The sequence below is a fragment of the Lepus europaeus genome, chromosome 3 (genome assembly GCF_033115175.1).
Source record: "Lepus europaeus isolate LE1 chromosome 3, mLepTim1.pri, whole genome shotgun sequence".
Lineage (NCBI taxonomy): Eukaryota > Metazoa > Chordata > Mammalia > Lagomorpha > Leporidae > Lepus > Lepus europaeus.
This window is the reverse complement of record NC_084829.1, coordinates 142,873,140-142,887,774: the sequence shown is the minus strand read 5'-3', so window position 1 is coordinate 142,887,774 and position 14,635 is coordinate 142,873,140. Positions and strand designations below refer to the sequence as shown.

The 14,635-nt window shown below is 37.7% G+C and overlaps 1 protein-coding gene across 3 annotated transcripts in view; it reads right to left on the bottom strand.

Annotated features, from left to right (window-relative positions):
• Positions 1 to 14,635, bottom strand: part of ADGRG6 (adhesion G protein-coupled receptor G6) — a 162,306-nt gene that overhangs the window by 72,839 nt on the left and 74,832 nt on the right. For all 3 annotated transcript variants that reach the window (XM_062186851.1, XM_062186853.1, XM_062186852.1), the window contains exons 3-4: positions 5,413 to 5,754; positions 2,624 to 3,247 (exon numbers count right to left, since the gene is read on the bottom strand). In XM_062186851.1, coding sequence (XP_062042835.1) covers positions 2,624 to 3,247; positions 5,413 to 5,754 — 966 coding nt within the window. The remainder of the gene's footprint in view (positions 1 to 2,623; positions 3,248 to 5,412; positions 5,755 to 14,635) is intronic.

Here is a 14,635-nt window from a genome sequence, read left to right as displayed (position 1 = left end):
TCTTTGGAAGAATTTCAAGGATTGGTAATTTTTTCTTAAAGAGGTAGGCAGTAAATATTCTAGGATGGTGGGCCACGCTTTACTTAGCACCACATCAACTCAGTCACTGTAGCACTAAGGCAGCCATCGACAATATATAAACTAACGGGAATGGCTGTGTTCCAACGGAATTTTATTTACAAAAACGTGTCCTGCCATAGGCCTTCTTGGTTTGCCAAACCCTCATCTAGAGGATTTCCTAGAGAAGTTTAGGAAACTCTGCAACAGTATATCCCTCATATTTTATCATATTGAGTTATCTAAGAAGCACTGCAGGAAGGAAATCCCATAAAGTTTGTTTAAAACAAATACTGTGTTAACACCCTATAAAGCTGGTGTTTTCTCACGAATGGACTGCTGGCCTGAAGAGATGGTTCTTGGGCCTTCATGCTTCTCCCTTGGGCAAGAGCTAGCTTGCCCTGCTGTGGCCCTGAGTCACATCTTCTAGCCCTGCTTATAGTGAAAAACAGTCTAATTTATTGTGGTTAGGAGAGCTGTAAAACCAAACTTTCTGGGTTCAAACTTTGGTTTGGACACTTACTAAGTAACATTAGATAAGCTATTTAATTTCCTTATGCCTCTGATTCCCCTTCTGCAAAATGGGAGAAATAATAGAACCTTCATAATGAGATCCATGATGAAGGAAATGGGTCAGTATGTGTAAAGTGCTTAAAATGCTTTCTCACATATAATAGGCATTCAATTTAAATGAAATTTAACTATCATCAATTATTAATGTACATAGCCAAATCTTATTTGTGGGTCACTATAGCCTTTATAATATAATTCCCTAAGAAGACAATCATTATAATAATTGATCCATGTTATGACTTTCTCATAAAGGTCAAGCATATGGTAAAAAGAGGAGCCAAGGCCGGTGCTGCAGCTCAATAGGCTAATCCTCCGCCTTGCGGCGCCCGCACACCGGGTTCTAGTCCCGGTCGGGGCACCGATCCTGTCCCGGTTGCCCCTCTTCCAGGCCAGCTCTCTGCTGTGGCCAGGGAATGCAGTGGAGGATGGCCCAAGTGCTTGGGCCCTGCACCCCATGGGAGACCAGGAGAAGCACCTGGCTCCTGCCATCGGATCAGCGCGGTGCGCCGGCCGCAGCGCACCTACCGCGGCAGCCATTGGAGGGTGAACCAACGGCAAAAAGGAAGACCTTTCTCTCTCTCTCTCTCTCACTGTCCATTCTGCCTGTCAAAAAAAAAAAAAAAGAGGAGCCAAAACTAAAAACCACCACTCAGAGCACAGGAAGAGCACCAGTCCCTCTCTGCTCTACACTATCCCACACCAAATACGCACACTTGGCGTCAGTTTCTTCGCTGCGTGAGACTTTTCAGAAATCCCTGAAGGTCTTCCCCAGCTAATCTTAGTCTGAGAGAGGATCATATGGAACACTATGAGCTCTTAGATAGCTCTACAGTCTCCTTCTGTCACAGGGTATGGTTTACTCTCTTTCCAACAACCCAGGAGAGAATATCTCTCAGATGAGATCGCTAAATACCCTTCCCGTCATTGCAGGAGCACCATGAACCACAGTAGAGAGGTGGGTGCTCTTATGGAGGGGTAGGCAACAGTTCTGTAAGTCAGAAGGGTAGGTTCAGTCCAGGAACCTTGAGGAGGTGGCCTCAGTTTTTCATTATAGGCCCCAGTTTGTTCAAAGTATAGGAGATGAATTTCTGATAAAATGTCCTCCAAAGTCACAAACAAGTTGTTCAACACTGGGCCACTTCTTTCTTCCTTTATTGAGAGTTACTGCTGTTGACTAAAATGTATATATTATCAATACCTTAGATTAAGTCACAGAACATTTTAAATTGATAATGAAACATCTCCTTTTTTGTGCTTGAATCAGTTCTACAGTAAAATGAAGATTTCCAGAATTATCTTCTATACATAGAGATATTTCTCATAAATATTTTCCATGTAGCCACTTCTAACAGTATCACATTTAAGGTCTCTTACAGAGCAACCAGAGAAGACAGACAAATGCTCATTTTCAAATGGAGAAAAAAAGTTCAAAGAGAAAACTTATAATTCCTGATGATCAAGATTTTCCATAAAGTAGGCTGTGAGTAAATATTATTCTCTTAGGTGGTGGCATTTTATTTGTTATGTTATTGACATTTCATTCCAGAATGATAAACATGAGCTTGTTACTGCATCACTTTTGTGATTAAAACAGATTAACATATGTTAATTTCTTTCATTTCAAATCTAATATTAACATTTTTGTAGGACTCATTCACAATAACTATTATTCACAATAATAATAAAAAACTATCACTCACCATAACAATAATATGCTAGTGATAAATTTGTGCTATTTTATGACATAGAGAAAACTTTAAAGTAGAGGAAAACTTTGACTGAAAAAGCATGGCTTATAATTAAATGTATACTATGAAGGGCTGAGCTGATAATACTTCAAAAATGAAAAGAACTCTTTAATTTCAGTAAATATAGATGCAGATACATATGTGTTTATGTATAATTTCTGTTGACAACATATTCATAGAACAATGCTAACCAAAAAAAAAAAAAAGAGAGAGAGAGAGAGAGAGTGACCCTGCCACAGACTTACCACAACTGAGGTTACTTTCAGCTTTCAGAGCTATGGTCGGGATATTCCAAAAGTCATTTTCCCAGTCGACCACATTCCCTTTCACATTACAGCTGAGGTTGGAGAGGATTTTGGAACTCATGGTAAAATTCCAAAGTCGAAAGTTATAAATGTCCCCTTTTAGAGAGGCAATTTCATTCCGATTGGAGCCCAACAACAATCTCCCATTCCCAGGAATAACTTTACTAATGGTAGAATCACAGCGAACTGTTTCATAGTTTCTTTTGAAACTTACACCAATAGAGCCCAAAGAATTATTCCAAACAATGCAGAGCTGCTCAAAGCTTTCTGTGAAAATGTCTTCTTTTTCTTTGACAGGTAGCACGCTGCTCAGTGAGCATTTTGAGCCAGAAATAGTTAGAAAGTAGTCACTCTTGGCCTTTCCAAAACTGAGCAATTGTGCAAAGGATGCATTTGAGTAGGAGAAAGCTGTCCAGTCATTGTCTTCATTTCCAGCTTTGATTGCTTCAAAGCAGAATGTGAAAGCACTGAGCTCTGGAATGGAGATACTTTTTGCAACAGATACCTGGTAGGCATCTAGGGTCTGGGGTAAAATGACCTTTTGATTCCTTAAGGACACAGCAACTAGGATGAAAAGAGAGATAAAACATGTTATCTACAGAACAATGACCAATGAGATGCAAAATGTCTCATATATTTCAGTTACCCACTGCTTTCTAATTAATTTTCCACTCACTCCCATTGCCGCCTCCTTTCTTTTTCTGAACAGCCTTAGTCACTAATCCATTACCAACTACTCCATTACTAACTATTCCAACAATAACACTAAGAGATTCACCCATTTTAACTCTAACCATGATTGGACCTTACATGTAAACATCTGAGTGACAGCCAAGTTGATAACTACTTTTTAATCTCTAATTTTAAAAAATTAAAAAATATAACTCGATGATTTGATTGAGGGAATAACTTTCCAGGAAGTCTTTATGTACCTATCATGATTTTCAAAAACATGTTATTTTTCCAACAACTTCTAAATACAATCAATTGTTCTCTTTTTCATTAACAATTGCCTTTTACTCTTCACATTCTTATTCTACCCTCTGCTTTCAGACACTGTATGTCCTCTTTCTGTCCTACTTTCTGGCTATTTTAGGTACAAATGCAAAAAGAATTCTATTGAAGAGATGAGTTTAGAGGAAAGTTTAACAAAAAATAGAGTGTTAAGGTGTAGCTCCTTTACATCTTTGCATATGAACTCATTTTTGAGGGACAGAAGGAGCATCTGGAAAGGGCAGTCCATGAGCTTCCTGGCCCAGGTCTTCAGGGAGCAGCCACATGACCTCGGACCTCCCTCTATCTTAATCCTCTCAACTGTAATGTGGAGCACAATGGCATTCGTGGCATAGATGGACAATAAGAATTCGATAAAATCTACACAGTGTAGGGCAGTATCTGCATGACAGCAATAAATAGCAAGGGATCACCATTATTATATGTATAGTGAATTAACAATTAAAATGCAGTTACATGTACATGTGACAGGATTAAATATTACAATAGATGTAGCCCTTTACTAATATCACAGACATTATAAACTTGGTTTGAGAGAGAAGTATCTCTCCTGAAAAATAATATTAGTTAATACCAATTTCATATGAATGGTAGTTTGAACACATTTTAATATATACTAAGAATTGCTCTATGATAAAACATCATTTTAATATAAATGTTCTGCTAAAAAATCCAAGATAGAATTTAAGAGAATCATGAATTTTAGTTTATGTTTAAAATAGATAGCAGTGTATAGGTGTAATTATGCAAATAAGGATACTTATTATAGTATGAAAACAATATTCTCTATGAATTGTTAAAACAGAAAGCCTGGAAGGAAATACACCCATGAACATTTTATTAGTGGTTATGGCTACATAGTGGATCTATAGGTAATTCTAATTTGTTCCATTTTTATTTCCAAATATCCCATATAATTTTAAACATTATTTTGAAAAACTAAAGCATTGTTTTGCTTAACCACATGTGTACCCTAATATCAGTCACAAATAATATATAACTTAGAACCAGGAAACATAATTTACAATAGTGAGGGAAGATCAGTTTTGCCTTTCCTTTTTGCTTATTTTATAAAATAAATGACATATATTTAGAAACACGAAAAAAGTTTTATAACTAAATCCCAGTGCTTTAAAGCTTGACTTGTTTTAAAGAAAATTGTTTTGGCGTTATGATCTGCCAGAATCTGGGAAGCACACTGGATAATAATGATTTACTTACTTCAATTAGTCGTTTTCAGGAGGCTTTCATCAGGTTAAATTGTTTATTAGCCTAAGTAAACAATTCTTCTTAAATGTATACACTAACTTTCTATGTTTGTCCCCTACAGTTTCTTAAAAAATTAACATCTTAAAACTCAAAATAAATTGATTTCTAAGTAGAGATGTTTTAAATTTTCAGTGGAGAGATATTAAAATTACAGATTTTAATTATTAGCAATGGAATGTCTATGTGTCTTCCAAAGCAGCTTTTAACTGTTCTGTGTATAAATAGTATAAAAGAATTCAGCTCTATTGTAACCTGATTTTTGACCTTGTAATTATAGTTTGCTAATGAGAATGCTCAGAAAATAGTAACAGATTCTTACCCTTAAATCCTAATCCTAATCATTCACATTCACATAAAAGAGCATGACTCTGTCTTCTGGTCGTTGTGTTTATTGCAGCACATGTTTAATGAGAGCAGAAGCTTGGCACTGCCTTTGGTTTACATACCTCTGATGTAGCTGGCATTGAAACCTTTCTTCTGGATGCTAAAGTCACTTGAAAAGGACACACGCATCTCATTCGCACTTGAGTTAAATGATAGGCCTTTGGCAGTTGCTCCACAAAATTTAGTCTGGCTCTCTCCATTATCAAGGGATAATGAGTCATAAATGCAATTGGGAGCTTCTTCAATGTCAAAGTCATTAAAGGTTATCTGGATGATGTAGCCGGTGGGGGCTCGGAGGGTCCACAAGCAAGCCTGGCTGTTAGGGTAGTCATGAGGGTAACATGGAGAAGCGAAGGTCCCAGAAGGGCTGGACAGGACGACCCTGCAGTTGGCACATCCCCATGCTGTTGGCCAGACAAAAGAGAGACAGAGAAGGGCTGGGATTAGATGCACACAATAAACCAAGAATACTACACACTAGGGACAACCAAATAGTAAATATTTAAAAATACCAAAATACAATCATGAAAATTAAAAGGAAAATGAAACCATCTTAAGTAGAAAATGAAATACCAATAGTGATACAAAAATGAAAGGAAAAATATAAAATTTTAGTACATGATTCTTTTTTGTGGATGATGGCTTTATTTATTTTTTTAACTTTTATTTAATGAATATAAATTTCCGAAGTACAGGTTATGGATTACAATGGCTTTTCTCCCCCATAACTTCCCTCTCACCCACAACCCTCCCATCTCCCATTCCCTCTCCCATTCTATTCACATCAAGATTCATTTTCAATTATCCTTATATACAGAAGGTCAATTTAGTATATATTAAGTAAAGATTTCAACAGTTTGCATCCACATAGAAACACTAAGTGTAAAATACTGTTTCAGTACTAGTTATAGCATCACTGCACATTAAACAACACATTAAGGACAGATCCCACATGGGACATAAGTACACAGTGATTCCTGTTGCTGACTTAACAATTTGACACTCCTGTTCATGGCGTCAGTAATCTCCCTAGGCTCTTGTCATGAATTGCCAAGGCTATGGAAGCCTTTTGAGTCCACCGACTCTGATCTTATTTAGACAAGGTCATAGTCAAAGTGGAAGTTCTCTCCTCCCTTCAGAGAAAGGTACCTCCTTCTTTGATGGCCCCATTCCTTCCACTGGATCTCACTCACAGAGATCTTTCATTTAGGTCGTCTTCTTTTTTTCTTTTCCATGGTATCTTGGCTTTCCATGCCTACAATGCTCTCATGGGCTCTTCAGCCAGATCCGAATGCCTTAAGGGCTGATTCTGAGGCCAGAGTGCTGTTTAGGACATCTGTCATTCTATGAGTCTGCTGTGTATCCCATTTCCCATGTTGGATCGTTCTCTCCCTTTTTTATTCTATCAGTTAGTATTAGCAGACACTAGTCTTGTTTATGTGATCCCTTTTGACTCTTAATCCTTTAGTTATGATCAATTGTGAACTGAAACTGATCACTTTGACTAGTGAGATGGCATTGGTACATGCCACCTTGATGGGATTGAATTGGAAACCCCTGGCACGTTTCGAACTCTACCATTTGGGGCAATTCAGATTGAGCATGACCCAAATTGTACATCTCCTCCCTCTCTTATTCCCACTCTTATATTTAACAGGGATCACTTTTCAGTTAAATTTAAACACCTAAGAATAATTGTGTGTTAATTACAGAGTTCAACCAATAGTATTAAGTAGGACAAAAAAATACTAAAAGGGATAAAGTATTAAGTTGTTCCTCGACAGTCAGGACAAGAGCTGATCAAGTCACCGTTTCTCATAGTGTCCATTTCACTTCAACAGGTTTCCTTTTTGGTGCTCAGTTAGTTGTCTCCAATCCGGGAGAACATATGATATCTGTCCCTTTGGGACTGGCTTAATTCACTCAGCATGATGTTTTCCAGATTCCTCCATTTTGTTGCTATGTTTTTTTACTGCTGTATAGTATTCTATAGAGTACATGTCCCATAATTTCTTTATCCAGTCTACTGTTGATGGGCATTTAGGTTGATTCCAGGTCTTAGCTATTGTGAATTGAGCTGCAATAAACATTAAGGTGCGGACAGCTTTTTTGATTCTTCAACTTGGGAGGTCATATGTCCTGAGAATTGATGAAACTTATGAGAACTCTTAAGAAAATGCACAGAGGCCACACACATTGCATAAAAAATTAAGAAACACTGAATCCTCAAGGGCCAACAATAGGTTTCACAAAGGTTCACTGACACAGGTCTATGCCAGGGAGCATTTGGATTAGGTTGAATTAGGTTATAAAATTATAAAGGTAGATGTAAATATTAAAATCCATGGGTATAAAAGAAGAAAAACTCTTACTGCTTACTTCGCTGATGGCGAAGTGAATCTAGCTATGAGATTATTATTTAAGTTCTTAAGAAAAACTCTTAGGGAATAAGTGCTTAAATAGAAAGCTACTGGGGCTGGCACAGAGGTGTAGTACATAAAACAGCAGCATCCCATACAGTGCCAGTTCGAGTCCTGACTGCTCCACTTCTGATCCAACTCTCTCTTAATGGACCTGGAAAATCTGCAGGAGACTGCCTAAGTACTTCTGTCCCTGCATCCATGTGGAAGACCTGGAGGAAGCTCCTGGCTCCTGGCTTTAGATCCACCAAATTCTGGCCATTGCAGCCATTTGGGGCGTGAACCAATAGATGGAAGACCTCTCTATTTTGCTCTGTCTCTCTCTAACTCTGCCTTTCTAATAGATAAATGAATCTTTAAAAAAACCAGAAAGCTATCAATGTTAAAAGAAACAGGTTACTCCCTGGCAGGATACATTTTTGTCTCAAATTCAAGTAAATAGCATCATTTTTGCATGCACAGAATATTTATAGTTTTGAAAATTCTTTCACTTGCTTACCACATTTGGTAAGTATATACTTGTGTGATCATCTTATTTATTCAGTCATTGAATAAATATTTATCAAGTGCCCGTTATGTGTTAGTTACTATTTAAACAGTCTGTATCAATGAGCAAGAAAGACAAAATCTGTGAATTATACTCCAATCTTGGACCTGAGGATAATTAATCACATAATCTAATGACAGGTAATAACAAAATGTGGGAAGAAAAGTAAAGCAGAGGATACAGAGTGACATGAATTGGATGGAGACAGCAGGTAGTTCTCCAAAGAGATGACACTGAATGAGACCCAAATGAAGTGAGGGAGCACACCATGAACATGACAGAACATCACTGCATCAAAAAGAACAGCAAAAACAAAGGCCCACTGTAAAAGAATACTGGTCTTGCCCTTTGACCTCTATGTGCCATGAGGTCAAGGGTCATATTTTCTTTGCTTATCCCTCTATTCTCAGTATGCAGTGTAGATTCACAATAAATATTAATTGGATGATTTTATGTAAAAGACAAAAGTAATGCTATTATCCTATTTTCACTAAAGAAAGCAGTTAGAATCTCCTCAATTATTATTTATTCATGGCCTGCCTGCCAGCTGGAAGCAGAAACTAAGGTCTCCTATCTTCCCACAATAAATATTCATGTTATTTAAAAATATTTATGTAAGTTCAGACAGAAATATTGTTAATCCAACATTCTGAATAAATAAACTACCATAAAACTTTACTTTCAAACAATAAAATGTTTTATTAAACTTTCAAATAAAATGTTTTAACCATATTAATGGAAACTGCTATAAATTTAGTGTGTTCCTTCCTCTTTTACTGCATTAAGTGGAATGACAATGCAATGACTTTTCTTGAAAATTGTAGTGATGGCAAATACTACTTATTATTCTGACACAGTGACATATTCAAGGGCTTAGATATGTTCCACTGCTCAAGTTGGTTTTTCCTTTTATCTTTATCCTGTGACCACCTTGTGTTCCAGCTCTTCTCTACCAATTCTTTCTAACTTGCCCTCCCTCTGCTCTTCTTCCTGAGTAACTGACACCTTGTAAAGGACTGAAGACAAACAATTCAGAATGAATTATGTCCATCAAATGACTGCAAAATGCATCTTATCCATCTCTGAAATACCATGTTCTCCTTTATGGCACTATTTAGAAAAGTTATGCTTCTCCCATTTGTGAAATTATTTGTTTGCATAGACAATAAATAAACTGCTAGTCAATAAACTCAAAGAGCAGAGCATAGATACTGGTCATATTCACCAACCTATTCCCAACACATTACAGTACCCTGGTATATGGAGATTTTCAATAAAATTTGTTAAATTTATGGACAAGTTGATGAATGAAAATATGAATGGGACCACGCCTAAATTAAAGAATGACTCTTTGAAGCATATGAATCCAATTCTAAGCCTGGAAAAAAGAGTGTGTGGGTTCTGTAACAACTCTTTAGATGGGTCCTTGGGTTCTTTCTTCCAATCATTTCACTCAGAGCACAGAGACCTCTTTGGTAAGTTAAATTTCTTGTTACTATACTTGGTAACTCAGAGACAGAAGTAATCCTCATTAATTAATAATAATTTATTTGGTAATAGACTCTGGAAATTTAAAAGGAAACACAAGTAAAGAAAATAAAAAAAAAACAATTTCTGTGTCATCCTCATGTGTAGATAGGTAGCATCATTTTTCCAAGATAAGATACCATCCCCTACATCCAAGATCCAAGTAATGTTCATGACTTCATTTATCCTGATAACAGTATTTCTGCCATATTCTCCCATAAGAGCTGGATGAGGGTACTAGAAAAGTAACTCTGATTGGTAACACTGAATACACCATTTTTAACAAGTTAATCTCTCTGTGTCTCAGTTTTACCATCTTTACACTGGGATAATAATAGCACCTACCTCCTAGACTTATTGGGAATATTACATGAATAAGGAGTTCTATAAATTATAGATGGCACATGGTTACCACCATGTAGTGGTTGGCACTTACCATTGTTTCTCTAACACCAACATCTTTGTATCATTAAATGAAGAGAGATAAGGCAGTATCCCTGATAGTATGATGCCTTTTTCCCTTAGGCAATTATTGGGATAGAGAAAAGACAGAGAAGATATCCACAACATGCACTTGAAAAAAAAATAAATTCTTCCATATGATTCTCCTCTACAGCAGCTAGAGTACATTTATAGAGTGTTACTGAGTAATAATTATGTTAATTAGAGGACATGTCGCTTAAAGTATGTTTAATATTATCATGTTCATTATATTTATAGACCACAGCAAAGGGCTTTCACATGTATTATCTCACTTAGTATCATAACGGTTCTGGGAATTATGACCACCTCCATCTTTTGATGAAATCAATGAGACCACAAAGATTATATAAATTGATCAAAGTTACATATCTAATTGATAGCAGGACCAAGATTCAAACCAACTCTTCTGAATGTAAATCTAGTGTGTTTCTAGAAAGAAGAAAATGTTGCCACAAATAAAGACATAGAATAAAGTGGTGAGCTCAAATGCTATTTTAAAAGATAATTTTAATGGATAATTTCTTAAACTAAGAACTATATTTTAAGAAATGAATTTGGAACTACTTTGTTAGTAAAAGAATCCTAAGAATCTAGAATATAGTGCTTTTGATGTTTCCATTTGCAGTAATCAAATGTCACTGCTAATCACTTCCTACTCTATGAATTACTTCATTATATAATCAATACGCTCTCTCAGAGGCAGGGTTACTTAAAAAATGTCTATTGAGATATCACTGAGTGAGATCTTGGTAAAACCAGGTTTAAAATATTTTTATGAGCCATTCAGTGCACAGCATCTGGTTCCTGATGGCAGAGTAACATATTTGCCCCCCTAATTTATGAAAGCAAAGTTATTAGGTAATCCAAACAAATAACAAACCAAATTACACCTCAACTTTTGCCTATGCTACAAAGGGTTACCTGTAATTTGTTTGTGTGTATTTTCTTTTTCTTTTATTTAAAGGTTTATTTAACTTGAAAGAGCGATCCAGAGACAGAGAGAGAGAGAGAGAGGGAGACAGAGAGAGGGAGAGATCTTCTATCCACTGGTTCACTCCCCAAATGACCACAACAGCCTGGGCTAGGACAGGCTGAAACCAGGAGCCAGGAGCTTCATCCAGGTCTCCTATGTGGCTATAAGGATCCAAGGACTTGGGCCATCTTCCTCTGCTTTCTCAGGCACATTAACAGGGAGCTGCAACTGATGTGGAGCAGCCAGGACTCAAACTAAGTGTCCTTGTGGGATGCCGGCACTGCAGGCAGCATCTTAACAGGCTGCACCACAGCTCCAGCCTTTGTGTATATTTCCACAAAACTTTAATCTTCAGTGAAACTCAAAGTCAAGATGGAAAACTGCCCGGGCATACCAAGGCCTAACTCAACTAACAATTAGGTATAGATTTAATAACCATTATCCTAGGGGACATTTTACTATCTCACAGATTTGGATCCTTACTCCACCCTTGCTGCAAGTACATCTCTGTACAACTCAAATATCAAATTCCTGAAAGTCTGTCTAAAACAGAGTTTCAAATCCCAAGAGATACATGAGAGCTCAATTTTAGCTGCTTTCAACACAACTCTGTGGCTGGTATTGGATAAGTGGTTTCTTTTTTCCTACAGTGTGTTAAATGTTGAACAAAATGGCAACATTTAAGTTAAATCTTCTTATTTACATGAAAGTATATAATATTATAGCTAATAAATTTGCTTGAATATCTGGCTAATGAAAATTATCTTCAGAAAATTTAGCTAATGTCATCTGTACCTTTGCGTTTATTCAAAGTCATTGTTGGAACTATCCATGTGAATACACTGAGTACCAAAGAATTAAAAGCTCATCATTTGTTGCCTTAAAAGGTTTAAAATACTCAGTAGCCTCAGTGCCTTCTAAAAATTAAACCTAAGAGCCAGCAACCAAGAATTCTAGGACCAGTTCAACATCTAAATCTTTAAAGAACCAGGATAGCCGCACACCATTTCTAGAGATCATATCTACTTCTGCCAAATTTAACATGAAATGTAAAATATAAACAATAGTTCAGACACTGGTATGTATTAAATGACTGGTAATATACAGAACTAGACAACTTCATCGAAGTAGCTATTTATGTTTAAGTGACTTCAGACTATGATGCGGATTTTTCAGGATGGCAAAGAATCTGAATGCAATCTGGCTGTGACATCTGCGATTCTGTTAATGTGACAGACCTGGCAAGCATCCCCACCCGCCCTCACCACTCCTCCAGCTCTGCATTCAGTTAGCATTTCCAAACTGGGGAGGGTCCCTCTTGAACCAAAGTTACACTGATCACGCCAATCTCCTCCTGGAACTTCCAGCAGCCATAAAAGGATATCAATTCACTCCCACATTCCTCCTAAAACACTAGTTTCCCCAGAGTTAGCCAGCTAATTGTTTCATTGCCCTGTGTGATGGTTCAACCTCAAAATGTTCTTTGGAAGCAACAGGAATTGAAGCTACCACAATGACTTAAGCATGAGTTCAAAAGGGGACCTACTTGAATGAATTCAAGTTTGACACGGCTAGAAAACGACAAGATATGGAACTGAAGGATCCTTCACGAGGCATATACATTTGACAACTTTTTGAATCTCCAAAGATATTCACATGTACCACATCCTCATGCCTCTGATCCCTGCAATACTGTTAATGTTTAAACCTTGAGCCCTGTCTTTCCTTAATCACCTTGGCATGAAAGCATTCTGTACTTAGTTGTAAAAGATAATACTTTCAGAGGATCCAAGCAAAAGAACTGTTATAAATCCTTCTACAGTCAGCTTGTTATGTAAATGTATGTCCTTGGCAGGAGGATCAAACACACAAGTGTATGGACATGCATACCCACACATGCCCACACATATTTTCATGGGAAGTCCTTCTCTCTGAAGCAGTGGTTGATTCTTGTCCATCTCTCAGAAAAACAATGTAAAGTTAATAAGTAACTTGAAATAACTTACACGGCATTGTCTATCATTGAATCTACTATCTGGATAATATATTTATTCAAGTCCCTTCCTCATGCCCTTCCACAGTAATCCCCTGCAAATTCTGAACTCTGGATTGATCTGACTTTGGAAAACTTTCTCTCTAGTCCATAGCATTCTGATCACTGCTGAAAAGAATTCACAAAGTTGTGCAGATTATTCAATATTAAAGTGGCTCACTCGGTTAATCCTCCGCCTGTAGCGCCGGCATCCCATATGGGCGCCCGGTTCTAATCCGGGTTGCTCCTCTTCCAGTACAGCTCTCTGCTGTGGCCTGGGAGGGCAGTGGAGGATGGCCCAAGTGCTTGGGCCCCTGCACCTGCATGGGAGACCAGGAAGAAGAACCTGGCTCCTGGCTTCGAATTGGCGTAGCTCCGGCCATAATGGCCATTTGGGGGGGTGAACCAACGGAAGGAAGACCTTTCTCTCTGTCTCTCTCTCTCTCACAGTCTAACTCTAGCTGTCAAATTAAAAAAAAAAAGAGGCTTCCATTTTTATGACACTCACTCTCTGCAGTATTTGATACCTCTGAACAAACTCTGCTTCCTGAGAGTCTATCCACCCAGAGCTCTTCCATTCTCCTTCCCCTGCCCTTGCAGCCCTGAGCATTCACATTCACCCTCTGCTTGCCCTTCCAATTCTTGCAATTTCAAGTATGTTTCTCAGTCCAGCAGCACCCACGAATTTGTTGGACATACAGATTCATCCAGAGCTACTAAAGAAAACCCACATTGTAAGAAGGCTTCCAGGTGATTCATAAGCACATTAACCTTTTAGAAATGTTCCTTTAAATAACAGCATGATATTCACAATTTCTATGTGGATCTTTTCCTTAGAACATCTATCCACTTTCAGAGCTTTTGCTGTCACAGTTGTACTACTTGATCCAATGCGTGAACTTGACCTGAAGGAAACCAAATAATGGGCTTTGCTAATCTGTCAAATTCTTTTCTCTCTCAGAGAATTGGGAGTTATAGACACAGATAATGTCATCAGAGGATCACAGGCAAAAAAAATGGCGAAGTTGGTGTGGGCATTGGCCCTGGTGGTTAACATGCCAGAATCTCACTTTGCAGTGCTTGAGTTTGATTCCCAAACGCCAGTTCCTGACTCTAGCTTCCCACCAATGCTTCCTGCCTCTCACAAAGGAGACTTAGATTGTGTTTCTAGCTCTTGGCCATGGCCCTAGTCCAGCCTCAGCCCTTATGGGCATTTGGGGATTAAACCAACTGATGAAGGCTGGAGTGGGGGGCTTTTTGTCTCCTAAATGAATTTTAAAATAATTAAAATGATGACTTTATA